Source organism: Momordica charantia (assembly GCF_013281855.1).
Source record: "Momordica charantia cultivar OHB3-1 chromosome 6 unlocalized genomic scaffold, Mcharantia_2.0 BLBB01000006.1, whole genome shotgun sequence".
NCBI lineage: Eukaryota > Viridiplantae > Streptophyta > Magnoliopsida > Cucurbitales > Cucurbitaceae > Momordica > Momordica charantia.
Genome location: NW_028275164.1, coordinates 19,003,956 through 19,018,104, shown reverse-complemented (window position 1 = coordinate 19,018,104; position 14,149 = coordinate 19,003,956). Strand labels below are relative to the sequence as shown.

The window sequence follows — 14,149 nt, the reverse complement described above, 5'->3', positions numbered from 1 at the left end:
GCTAGGGTTTTCCTTCTTTTCCTTATCTTTTATTCTTCTTTTCCTTTTTTTCTTTAACAACATCAATCTAAACAAAAAAAAAATGTATATAAATGGCTAAAGACCTAAAATAAGAGGAATAAATTCATTTTTTGTTGGAAGAAATCTCACTTTAAAACCATTTAGGGGAAATAATTAATTCCCAAAATCCAACCAAAAAAACTAAAAGGGAAAATTAAATTTCCAAATTTTTGGAATAAGGTTTAATTAAAAATATGTTAAAAAAATAAAAATAATTTACCTCAAACATGAGAAGTTAAACTTAAATTATAATTTACCCAAAATTAGAACTTCAAAATTAGAAAATCCAAGAATGGAGGATTGGACGAGCGACGACATTGTATGGCGAATGACAGACCGGCAAAGCTAAGTGATGGTGGTGGGGTTGGCCGACAGAGGTGGGGCTGGGTGACGATGTCCCAATTATTTCTTGATTTTTTTAGTCAATAGTCGGGAAAGTCCCGAATATTATTCTTTAGTCGGGAAAAAGATGTTTGCCCAGCGTCGAGAATAATAGAGTCGGAAAAAACTCATAATTCTTGTAGTGCTAATGATCGATTATGTGAATTTGCGTCATCTAAGTAACGAAACTAGAACAACAACACAAGGAAGATGAAGGATGACGGCAAAGGCAAAAAGAGCGCGAGGAAGATAACGTTTGGCGTATCCATAAGTCTCACTGATCTTGAGTTCGATTCGCACATGTAATTGAATATGTTTTTATTTATATGTTTTAATTTTTTTTTTTGATAAAAAGAAATATCTACTAAGTTTTTTTTTATTTTATTGAAAAAAATTGTTTCTATTTTCTTTTAAAAATTTTCAATATTAATATTCTTAAAAACTTAGGCTGGAATGTAATTGAAAAAAAAATTCAAAACTAAGATTTAATTTCTTTTCCTTTTCTTTTATTCTCCTTTTCCTTTTTTTCTTTAACAACATCAATCTAAACAAAAAATAAAATGTATATAAATGGCTAAAGACCTAAAATAAAAGGAATAAATTCATTTTTTTGTTGGAAGAAATCTCACTTTAAAACCATTTAGGGGAAATAATTAATTCCCAAAGTCCGACCAAAAAAACTAAAAGGAAAAATTAAATTTCTAAATTTTTGGAATAAGGTTTAATTAAAAATATGTTAAAAAAATAAAAATAATTTACCTCAAACATGAGAAGTTAAACTTAAATTATAATTTACCCAAAATTAGAACTTCAAAATTAGAAAATCCAAGAATGGAGGATTGGACGAGCGACGACATTGTATGGCGAATGATAGACCGACAAAGCTAAGTGATGGTGGTGGGGTTGGCCGACAGAGGCGGGGCTGGGTGACGATGTCCCAGTTATTTCTTGATTATTTTAGTCAATAGTCGGGAAAGTCCCGACTATTATTCTTTAGTCAGGAAAAAGATGTTTGCCCAGCGTCGAGAATAATAGAGTCGAAAAAAACTCATAATTCTTGTAGTGCTAACGATCGATTATGTGAATTTGCGTCATCTAAGTAACGAAACTAGAACAACAGCGCGATGAAGATGAAGGATGACGGCAAAGGCAAAAAGAGCGCGAGGAAGATAACGTTTGGCGTATCCATAAGCCTCACTGATCTTGAGTTCGATTCGCACATGTAATTGAATATGTTTTTATTTATATGTTTTATTTTTTTTATAAAAAGAAATATCTACTAAGTTTTTTTTTATTTTTTTGAAAAAAATTGTTTCTATTTTCTTTTAAAAAATTTCAATTAATATTCTTAAAAACTTAGGCAAGAATGTAATGAAAAAAAAAATCAAAACTAAGATTTAATTAATAGATTAATTTTCGTAAGTAGCCATTTTTTCCGAGCAAAAACGCGCCTCTACCTTTTCGTGACATTTTTCACTATCATCGAAAATTCGATTTTCGTGACAGTTTTTAACTGTCATAAAACTTGAAAAATCTGAAAAGTTCCATTTTTTCCTGCCAAAAACGCGCCCCAATCATTTATGATAGTTTTTTTTCCTCCCGATCTTTTTATTGTTCACAATTATCATGGAAGCCCATGTTTCTACTAGTGCCCAACCATTCTCCATAAGCCTCCTCCTAACATATTCTGGGACGAGCTCTTGTGCTTCATCAAAGCCCCTCTCAACTAGGATATCACGTTCTGTGAAGTCGGGCATTCTCACTTCCAATCTCACCATTTTGAATCTTGATGGTGTTTGTTCGGTAGAATCGTGCCCCTCTTTGTTGGCCTCCTCAAGTGGCTTTTCTGCCAATCTTGGCACCCTAGTCCTCTTGGCTTGTTTAGATGGACCAGCTTCGACCTCTTTTTGGGCAGCCAAACGTGCTACAGTGGCTCGGGTCCTTGGCCTGGAAATTGTGTCAGGCGCAGTGGCGCAATTTCTGCAACATTTTTCTTCTTTCGAGTTTTCTTCTCCACTTGGGTCAACCACACCTCTTCCTCTGAGGTCTGTGTAGTAGCAACAAAGTTGGGGTCAGAAACATTCAAACTTGATAAAGAAGGGGACTTACCTTTTGAATAAGAAGATGAAGAGGAGTCTTCCGTGGCCTCATTAGGGATATCCACAGGATCAGATGTTCCTTCTTGTTATTGTGTAGGGGGCTCGTCATCATCTTGCTGAGATTCGTGCACCGAAGTTCGTACTCTTACTTCATATTGAGAGATATCGTCATTTTCTTCTTCCTGCTCATACTCATCCCCATGTACTTCTTGGGGTAATTCGCCTATATCTTCATTTTCTCCGTCAACATCTAATCTTTCTTGTGCTTCCCCACTGGTTCCATCATCCTCCAATGGATCTTTTCCTCTCGCTTCTTTCAAAGCCACCAAAATTTCGGTAACTTTTGACGTTGTCTTTTCCAGCTTTGAATCATAAAAAACTAAGGGCGTTTTAGTCAAGATAGGATCTGGAAAAGATAGAGACAAAATACCTTGTAGAGTGGCTGGTGGACTATCCTCCAAAATTGCGCCAGGCGCAATTTGGCAGTGTATTTTGACCGTGGCCAAATCTGAATGCTCCAAGGGCTCCGTGTCGTGTTTTGAGTCTCCACTAACATGTTCTTCACCTTCAACATTTATAGCAACAATAGCAGAAATAAGGAGAGGGATAGATACTTCTAAAGATTCGGAAACGGGGTTATCTTGAGAATAATTCAACCTACAACGTATACTCATACTATTTAACTCAAGCTGAATCTCTTCACTCACTTTCTTTGAGTTTTCCATGAATTCTTGCCATTTTATGTTTAGTTCTTCAATCTTAACACAAACTCTCTCATTTTCATTATCCCTAATTTCTTTATTTTTATTTACCATGTCCGCTATATCATTAAGCCTAACTATTTTCTCATCTAAAGCAACATCTCTTTCCTCCAAAGATTGATTTTTTTCGAAGATAGACCTTACTAACTCCCCCTAATTTCTTCTCACAATGAACTTCTTTGTTACCCCTAGCATCATGCGATTCTACATTGATTCTTTCAGAATTTGCACCACCTATTCATAGATTCCTTCTAGGGCTCATTCTTAAAGCTTCCTCATATATTCTTCTTTGTTCCTTAGGATAAAAAACTAGCTTTTCATGAGAAATCCTAGGAGGTTCAAGAGGAATCATATCCGGTTTAGTTGGTGGCGGCAACAATACCCTCTTCTTCCCCTTCTCTTTGTCACAAGGCTTAGAGGAGTAAGAGCCTTCCATGGGTTCTTTAGCTTGCTTCACGATCAACAAAGAAAAACCCCTCAATCAAACCCTAAATGTGCCGAAAAGAGAAGAAGGTGAGAAAAATTTAGGATTCTTGAAGATTTCTTAAGAGAAGATTTGGAAACAAGTGAGGGATTTGGGAGGTGGAAATCGCAAATGAGGGTTTTGAAACTCTAGGGCTTTTTGTTTTATGTTTTAAAACATATTAGAAACATAATTGGGTTTAATGTTGGGCCTCTTTTTGATTTAAAAATAACCCAAAGCTCATTTAAACATAACCCACATAAAGCCCACGAAAGCCCTAGTCCATAACTCAAAAATCGATTTTTCTCCTCTTAAATTGCACCTAGTGCAATTTTGAGGTGGGCCAAATCTTGATCCTGCAACATTCAAATGCAAAAACAAAAATTAGATTTGGAATCTACACAAAAAAAACCTTCAAGAAAATGTAAAAATTTCGCAAAAAGAAGACAAAAAATATTTTACATAAAAATGCCTTCAACACCAGTTTTTCATGGATCTTTCAATAGTACAGAGGTTTTGCCTCTATCAATATGCTCACGAAAGTATGTCTTAACTTGATGCCCATTTACCTTAAAAATATTACCCTTCGAATCACTTAAATCCACAGCTCCATGTGGATAAACACGTTCAACTACAAATGGGCCAGACCATCTAGACTTAAGCTTACCTGGGAACAACCTTAATCTAGAATTGAACAACAAAACTGAGTCTCCAGGTTCCAAATTCTTATCCATTATTTTTTTATCGTGCCATTTCTTGGTTTGTTCTTTGTACATCTTAGCATTCTCATAAGAAAACTAACGAAATTCATTCAACTCATGTAACTGTAGCAATCTTGCTTCACCTGCAACAACATAATCAAAATTTAGTTTCCGCGTAGCCCAAAATGCTCTATGCTCTAATTCTAACGGAAGATGACATGCTTTACCAAAAAAATGCGATAAGGGGACGTGCCTAACAGAGTTTTATAAGCAGTTCTATATGCCCACAAAGCATCGTCAAGTGTAATAGCCCAGTCCTTCCTATTTACATTCACATACTTCTCTAAAATTGACTTTATTGCCCTATTGGATACCTCTGCTAATCCATTAGTTTGAGCGTGATATGCAGTAGCAATCTTATGATGAATGTTATACCTTTTTAAAAAGTTACTTACTGCTCTATTTAAAAAGTATGTGCCCTCATCACTAACCAAGCATCTAGGTGTACCATATATAGTGAAAATAAACTTTTGCAAGAAGAGAGAAATTACCTTGACATCGTTAGTCGAGATGGCCAGGGCCTCAATCCATTTCAAAACATAGTTAGCAGCCAAGAGAATGTAATTCTTACCGAATGAAGGTGGGAACGGACCCATGAAGTCGATGCCCCAAACATCGAACAACTCTACTTCCAATATTGGGTTTAAGGACATCTCATGTTTCCTTGTCAAGTTACCTGATCTTTGGCAGCGGTCACAACCTTGAGCAAATATGTGAGCATCTCGAAATAGGGATTACCAAAAGAAACCACTTTGGAGGACCTTTGCTGCAGTTTTACGTCCAGCAAAATGTCCACCATATGGTGATTTGTAGCACGCCTCCAAAATCTCCTTCTGTTCATGCTCAGCAACACACTTGCGAAGAATATTGCTAGGTCCCAGTTTAAACAAGAAAGGTTCATCCCATTTATAAAACCTAACATCATGAAAGAACTTCTTTATCTGGTGCTTACTCAAATCATTAGGAATTATATTGCTAACCAGATAGTTCACATAATCCGCATACCAAGGAACTTCAGAAATAGTTAACAGATGCTCATCAACAAAAACGCTCTTTCATCTCACTACTATCATGCTGCAAAGAAGACTCTAGCCTAGATAAATGATCTACTACTTGGTTTTCTCTTCCTTTTCTATCTTTTATCTCTAAATCAAATTCTTGTAGCAATAATATGCATCTAATTAACCCAAGCTTAGCTTCTTTTTTAGCAAATAAGTATTTTAATGCAGAGTGATCTGTAAAAACTATCACTTTAGTCCCAATCAAATATGAATAAAATTTATCAAATGCGAAAACAACAACTAAAAGTTCTTTCTCAATCACAATATAGTTTAACTGACTACTATTCAAGGTTTTACTTACATAATAAACAGGATGAAGAACTTTACCTTTTCGTTGACCTAACATCGCACCTACAGCAAAATCACTTGCATCACACATTAGTTCAAATGGCAAGCTCCAATCTGGTTCAATTATCATAGGTGCTGAGCTAAGTGCATCCTTAAGTGTCTCAAAAGCTTTCAAATAATTTATATAAGAAACAAAGGGTCGATCCACTTCCAACAACTGACACAAAGGTTTAGAAATTTTCGTAAAATCTTTTATAGAACGGCGGTAAAAACCCGCGTGTCCTAAGAAACTTCTAACACCATTTGCAGTAGTAGGAGGGGGTAATTTGGCAATCACGTCAATCTTGGCCCTATCGACCTTAATTCCTTTTCCTGAAATTCTGTGACCTAAGATTATACCTTCACGTACCATAAAATGACACTTCTCCCAATTAAGAACAAAGTTAGTCTCTTCACACCTTTTTAAAACATTATCTAGATTCTCTAAACAAACATCAAGCGACTCACCAAACATAGAAAAATCATCCATGAATATCTCTACCGTGCTTTCTATCATGTTAGAAAAAATAGCGGTCATGCATCTTTAGAAGGTGGCGAGAGCATTACAAACACCGAACGACATCCTCTGGAATGCAAATGTCCTGTAGGGACACATGAAAGTGGTATTTTATTGGTCTTCCGGAGCTATTGTACCCGTCTAGGAAGCAATAACACTCTTTCCCTGCAAGACGATCAAGCACTTGGTCAATAAAGGGTAATGGAAAATGTTCTTTTCGAGTTACCTTGTTTAGGCAACAGTAGTCCATACACACTCTCCAATCAGTCATCGTCCTAGTCGGGATCAACTTGTTGTTATTGTTTGTAATCACCGTCATACCACCCTTCTTGGGAACACATTGAACCGGCCTAACCCAGTTGCTATTAGAAATGGGGTAGATCACCCCAGTGTCTAACCATTTTATTATCTCCTTCTTGACCACCTCTTTCATTTTTGGGTGAGCCTCTTTTGGCACTCGACATAATTGGTGGCTCCTTCTTCCAGGATGACCTTGTGCATGCAAAAAGTAGGGCTAATTCCTCTTATGTCCGCTATGGTCCAAAACATGGAAAGCACACTTTGTTGGGAAAATGCACCAGGGGCAATTCTAGCTTTTTTTGGGAATCTGAGTTCTACTCTTTCACTACCGCTTTTGGTTACTGCAGAGGCTAGGGTAACCTATGATCATATGTCTATGTGTGATTACAATCCTAGGGAATAATTATCAACTTACATGCATTATGGGTCAGAGGGCCTATGTCTAAGACCATATTTTATGCGGTTATGTCTAAGTCACATCCCATATTGGTTTCCTAATATTTTACCTAACTCACCCTTCTCAAGATTGGGTTATAGTGTATAAATCAAGTTCCTACTGACCAAATGAAAAAAAGACATAAAGAGAAGTTTCTAGAATCCAACCCAAAAAAGTGCCAGGTTCAATTCTAGGCAAATCCCGAGCGTGTTGAAAATCAAATCATTTTGACTAAGGTATTCCACAAAGAGGTTGATAACTACTTTAGAACATCTTTAAAGGAAAGAAAATGCACGAAAACATAATGGAAGTATTTTTCATTGAATTAAAACGAATAAACGAGCCGTACAATGAGTTCTAGCTTGACCCTCTTCTCTCTTGAGTGTGAGGGGAGTGTAAACTCGCTAAAGAACTTAAGAATAACATAATAAACGAAGAACAAATGATAGAACTTGAACTAAAAGCAATAAAATACGAAAATACAAGCAAATAACAACTAAAACTTGAATCTAAGACTAAGAACGAGTTCTACAACGAAGAGAGAATGTAAATGAAGCTGAAAACGAGCATGGAAGGGATGATTTGCAAGTGGAGGGATGACTTCCTTATATAGCACCTTGGGACGTTGGTTGAAGTCCCCACCATTTTAGGTGAAAATGAGTTGAGATTCACCTAACAAACCCTCTTGGACTTGGACTCACGGTTATACTTTGATCCAAACATGAGAAATGTCCTCCTTGCCCCTCATTAATCAAAACACATGTTTTGCCCAATTTGGTCTTCAAAATTGCGCTAGGCGCAATTCCTGCAAAACATAAAACTATTTTTTTCTCAAACTTTGACTGCATTTTTCTCATATTTTTCCTAAAGTACCATAGTTTGACTTTTAGGCAAAAATGTTCTATGCATGTTGTACTTTAAGAATATGTGGTCCTTTTTGGCAAATAATAATGGGAAAAAGGTCAAAAATGTGGTCAAACAGGACTACTGACACATGTTTCTACATTAAAAAGTCAACCCTAACACTGTCAAACCTTGTAAATATATGTTTGTGTAAAAACTTGGCGACCATATTTGCATCAATACTAGGGCATGCTACTGCCTCGACGCATTTTGATACGTAGTCAATCGCTAACAGAATGAAGAGATGTCCATTAGATGGAGGGAAGGGTCCCATAAAATCCATGTCCTAAACATCGAAGAGCTCCACCTCTAAGATGTACGTGAGCGGCATTTCAGACCTCTTGAAAATGTTCCCAACTCTCTGACATTCGTTGCAATGCTGGACTAATTCATATGCATCTTTGAACATTGTGGCTAGAAGTATCCGCTCTGGAAGACTTTTGTCGCTGTGCGCTGCCCTCCAAAGTGCCCACTGTAAGGTGTGGAATGGCATTTGGTCAGCACTTGACGTGCTTCAGCATTGGCAATACACCTTCTTATCATCCTGTCTTGGCAAATCTTATAAAGGAGTGGATCATCCCAAAGGTAGAATTTGCTCTTATGCAAAAACTTCTTCAGCTGTTGTTTGTTCATATCAGATGGCAATATCCCACTCGCAATATAGTTGGCTAGATCAGCAAACCATGGCTCGTCGTCCTCCTCATTCAGGACTTCAATCGCCAACAACTGTTCATCAGGAAATATCCCTCTAATTTCTTATTCTTCCTTGGAGCTTAGACCAGTCAACCTAGACAAGTGGACTAACCAAATTTTCCTTTCCTTTCTTGTCCTTGATCTCTATGTCAAACTCTTGCAACAGTAAAATCGAGCGAATCAGTCGAGGTTTAGCGTCCTTCTTTGTGAACAGATATTTCAATGCTGCATGGTCCGTGTAGACAGTCACGTTGGATCCCACCATATATGCTTTGAACTTTTCAAATGCGAACACCACTGCTAATAATTCATTCTCTATGGGGGTGTAATTGATCTGTGCTTCTATCAGAGTTTTGCTGTCGTAGTAGATTGGATGCAACAACTTTCCTTTTCGTTGAGCAAGGACTGCTCCCACAGCATAGTCACTGGCATCACACATTACTTCAAAACGCTGCATCCAATGTGGTGCTGTTATTATCGGTGCATGGGTGAGAGCATATTCTAGTGTGTTGAACGCCTGCAAACAATCAGATGTGAAGTTTTCTGTATCATTCTCAAGCAAAGAACAAAGAGGTTTAGAGATTTTCGAAAAGTCTTTAATAAATTTGCGATAAAACCCAGCATGCCCCAAGAAGCTACGAATGCCTTTGACATTCACAAGTTGGGGCAATTTCTCTATTGCCACTATCGTTGCCTTGTCTATTTCAATGCCCTTGCTGGAGACTCTGTGCCCTAGCACAATTCCCTCCTGCACCATGAGGTGACACTTCTCCCAATTTAATACCAAATTTGTTTCTTCACATCTTTGCAACACCTTCTTCAGATTTTCCAAGCACTCTGCAAATGACTTCTCACACACTGAAAAATCGTCCATAAATACCTCGACCGCTGATTCTACAAAGTTAGAAAAGATGGCCATCATGCACCTTTGGAACGTTTCTGGGGCGTTGCAAAGCCCGAATGACATCCGTCTGAACGCAAACGTCTCATAGGGGCAAGTAAATGTCATCTTCTACTGATCTTGAGGGACTATCGTAATCTGATTGTACCCACTGTAGCCATCTAGAAAATATTAATAATCCTGCCCTGCAAGTCTATCTAGCTTTTGATCAATGAATGGGAGAGGGAAGTAGTCATTCTTTGTGGCATTATTCAGCTTGCGGTAGTCCATACATATACGCCACCTCGTCACCGTTCTCGTGGGTATTAACTTATTCTTCGCATTCTCCACTACGGTCATGCCTCATTTCTTAGCCACACACTGCGCTAGGCTTACCCACTCACTGTCTGAAATCGGGTATATGATGCCTGTATCTAACCACTTGATAATTTCTTTCTTCACTTCTTCCTTCATTGCTGGATTAAGTCTGCGTTGGGGCTCTATGGAGTTCTTGCACGCTTCTTCCGACACGATCTTATGATGCAAAAGCTGAGGCTTATTCCCCTGATGTCAACAATAGTCCACCTGATAGCTTTCTGATGGGTTTTCAGCAGACTCAGCAACATCTCCTCCTTCTCCATGGGTAGGTCTGCTGCTATGATTATTGGCAATGTCTCTAACGAACCCAGTTCATATTCTCTAGGTAGATAACCTCAAGGTCCTCCTTTATATTATCAGCATCGCTTCCAGAGTCGACAACTTCAAGATGCTCTAACATGGCTTCTGCTTCCAAATTTTCCATTAATGCTTCATCCAGAATCTTTAGCACCAAGCACTATTCTGATTCATTTGGAAATTGCATTGAATTGTACAGTGAGAATTTTACTCCTGATCTTGAACTCGCATTATCAACTCCCCTTTGTGGACGTCCATCAACGCTCTTCTCGTTGGAAGGAATGACCTCCCAATGATGATAGGAACCTCCTTATCTGCATCATAATCCAAAATAATAAAGTTAGCAGGGAAAATAAATTTATCGATTTGTATGAGGACATCTTCAATTTTTCCCTCTGGATGCGTGATGGATCGGTCCGCAAGTTGCAACGTTACAGTCGCGGGCCTTGCTTCTCCTATACCGAACTTGTTGTAAAGGGATAAGGGCATAAGGTTGATTTGGCTCCCAGATCACACAGTGCAAGCCCTATTTTCTGTCCTCCAATGGAAATAGGTATGATGAAGCTCTCAGGGTCCATCTTTGTTGGAATTTTGCTTGTGAGGATATTGCTGCAGGCCTTAGTCATTGCCACAGTTCCATATTCTCCCAGCTTTCTCTTCTTTGTGAGTATCTCCTTTAGGAACCCCACATAATTTGGTATTTGCTCTAGAGCCTCCACCAAAGGTACGTTAACATGCAATTGCTTCAGCACATCTAAGAATTTCTTAAACCGGACATTCTGTTATTTCTTTTGCAATCACTTAGGATATGGTGGTGTCGATCTGTATTCTATTGGAGCATTTTCATGCTATGCCTGCTTTCTTTTCTCGGGCACTCTAGTCTGTGTTGATCCTGCATTGGATGCTTTAATATTCACTGGGTAGACCTCCTCACTGGAAGAATTCTGAACCTCCTTTGGTTGCTCAACAATCTGCATTGGTGGGGTGGGTGAAACTATCTCTGCTGGCTCACTAACTTTTACTGACTGAGATTCTCCTTGTTCTTCCTGAGTAGGCTCGCTCACTGCCCCTAGAGCATTTGGATGTATCGGAGATAATGCTTTTCTACTTTACAGTGTGAGAGCCTTACATTGCTAGTCATCTCTCTTTGGTACTTCAGTATTGCTCGGTAATGCTCCGTAGGATCTGCTTTTCAAATCGGTTGCTAACTGGCTTACTTTTAGCTCTAGATTTCTTTGTGATGCGGCTGGCTTTGCACAGTGGCGTCATTGTTGGCGATGTACTACTTCATCAGCTTTTCTAACGATCCAAATGATCCTTCTGACGGCTTCTGTGCTACCATCTGCCCTTGATTCGCGAAACTTAGGGGATAACTTCCTTTCTGCTGATATGTCGGAGCATTAGATGTACCAGCATTATTTCCTCCTTGATTTCTACTCAAACTGAAGTTGGGGTGATTTCTCCAGCCGAGGTTGTACGTATTGAAGTATGGGTTGTTTCTACTGTTCTGTGGATTTCCCAAATAGTAAACCGAGTCTGGATTGCCAGGGCAATTATTATAATGATGATCTCCTTCGCAGAAGGAACAAGAAAAAACTTGGATGTGGCTAACATTTTCTTTGCCGGCAGATGCTCCCCACTGTACTTGGTTGCGTCATGCTTCTCATCACTAAGTCTGTCAGGTTCTCAATCTTTAAGTTCAGAGCAGAGTATGACTCAGATTCGTTAAGTCCCTTGCTTCCCCTTCCTTGTATAGCTCTATGGTCAGACCATGAATGGTTGTTCGAATATATCATCTCTAAGATGTTGAATGCTTCAGCATAGGGTTTCACTAGCAAAGCCCTATTTGTTGCACATCTATGACTAACTGCGTAGCATCATCCAAACCATTGTAATACGTTTCGATCTAGATGCATTTTGGGATTTCGTGGTGAGGGCACTTTTGAAGAAGTCGCTTGAAACGCTCCCAAGACTGGCTCAAGACTCCCTAGCAAATTGCTGAAAGTTGTTAGCATTTTTGCTGGGTGGGAAGTACTTCATCAAAAAAAATAATAATAAAAATAAATTCAGCCAAGTCATCCCAACTTGTAATTGATTAGGAAGAAAGTGACTTCAACCAAGTTCTGGCTTCATCTCTTAGTGAATAGGGGAACAACTTAAGCCGTAAAACTTCTTTGCTACATCCTTTATCCTTAAACGAATTGTATACTCCCATAAAAAACTTTAGATGCGAATGTGGGTCCTCTGTAGGATGTCCGTGAAACTGGCCCACTGTTTGAAGCATCTTAACATTACCGGCTTGAGTTCAAACTTTGGGGCTACAATTTCAGGCTCCGTGATTACTGGGTTGAAATTATAAAATGTCGGAGCTGCATACGCCCTGATTTCTCTATCGATGTCATCTGCTAGTAATACAGCACTGACCTCAGGGTCAGAAGCAATAGGAACCCCATCTACTATTTCCTCAATCCTCACATTCGGTGGTGGGGGATTCATATTTGCTTCAACTTGAGCTCTCCTTTCTTCTCTTCGATTCCTATGGAATTTATGGTCTATCTTGTGATCTATAATATATTTAATAATTCCTTTTATGCATTAATCAAGAAACTTGATTCTTATTAAATTAATGAAAGCTTTTTGAATTTTTAATTAATGATTGAATTTCCAGAATTTGAATAGCAAGATAAAATTTATGACATTTATCTAAAATTAAGAATATGAAATTTAAATTTAATTACTCATACAAAAATAATTAGATATAAAAGTTCAAATTACTCGTTTAAACTAAAAAAAAAAAAGCTATTTTTTATAATATATTTGAAAAACTAAAATAAAGTTTGGAATAATAATATATTCAAGATGACGCCGGAGTATCAAAAAATGGCTTTGTATTAAAAAAGGAATGAGGAAAAAAGCTTCAGAAAATAAAAAATCGACTGAATAAGGGATTCCATCTTAGGATCGTGGTATGGACAAAATAGTTAAAAATATATAAAAACCAGCCGACAATGAGATTTGAACGCGGGATCACAGGACTCGCCCATGTTAATATAATGAATAATAACTTAGTTTTTAACTTTCGATTCAAAAAAACTCTGTAATAATAACATTATAAAAGGGACGATGATTTACTAATAATAGACAAAAGATGAGGTCCAATTGTTCGTGGAGAAAAGGTGGAAGAAAACATCCTTTTATATTGAGGTTTGGAAAAAAGCAACAAAACTTTTGGAATCCCATAACTTATGAAGTCACAGTATTAATTAAAACTAATTATAACATCTTTACGGCATTTGGTAATGCAACAACTAAAACTTTCATTTCCCCTTTTTGCATTCCATGTATTTATAAATGTCAGTACCGAATGAATATGTGTCCCGTACACCTACCCTTTCGATATTACAACATTTTAAATTTTTTGAATTTATTGGTATTGTTAATTAATATTTTATAATAAATTTAATATCTGTAATAATATATTAATGGCATGGTCGGTAAGTTAGAAAGTTTAGTAGTGCACAAACGTGTCCAACAAATGCTTTCTATACATCCCCTCTTGTTAGAATAGTATATGTGTGTATGTATATATATATATATACATGTTAAACTAAAATATTCGTTTTTGTTATGTCGTATCCCATTCCGAATCCCGGTTCCGCGGGCCCGATGCAGTTTAGAATTTCAATCACTTTAATTTATTATAAGCCGTCAAGATCGTTCGTCTTGAGTGCATGCAAACTGTTGCACGCACGGACATGCGGTACTATAAGTATTTGTGTACATTGATTTTAGGCTCATTGATTAAACGATTACTCAAAATTTTCTCGGAATT

At 37.6% G+C, this 14,149-nt stretch overlaps 1 protein-coding gene across 1 annotated transcript; it reads right to left on the bottom strand.

Annotated features, from left to right (window-relative positions):
- Positions 1 to 4,075: 4,075 nt before the first annotated feature.
- LOC148210864 (uncharacterized) lies at positions 4,076 to 6,004 on the bottom strand. Its single transcript, XM_088125226.1, has 6 exons — positions 5,914 to 6,004; positions 5,274 to 5,537; positions 5,017 to 5,225; positions 4,724 to 4,881; positions 4,334 to 4,448; positions 4,076 to 4,120 (listed from the first exon to the last, which is right to left on the bottom strand). Exons 1-6 carry the CDS (start codon positions 6,002 to 6,004, stop codon positions 4,076 to 4,078), a joined length of 882 nt encoding a protein of 293 aa, XP_087981352.1.
- Positions 6,005 to 14,149: the final 8,145 nt, after the last annotated feature.

Coding starts and splice junctions, on each gene's coding strand:
- LOC148210864 (XM_088125226.1), bottom strand. CDS start 6,004: ATGATAATTGAACCAGATTGGAGCTTGCCATTTGAACTAATGTGTGAT. Junction 5,538..5,913: donor GATGTTAGGTCAACGAAAAG/GTAAAGTTCTTC, acceptor CTATTTCTGAAG/TTCCTTGGTATGCGGATTAT. Junction 4,449..4,723: donor AGAACTGCTTATAAAACTCT/GTTAGGCACGTC, acceptor GTTCAATTCTAG/ATTAAGGTTGTTCCCAGGTA.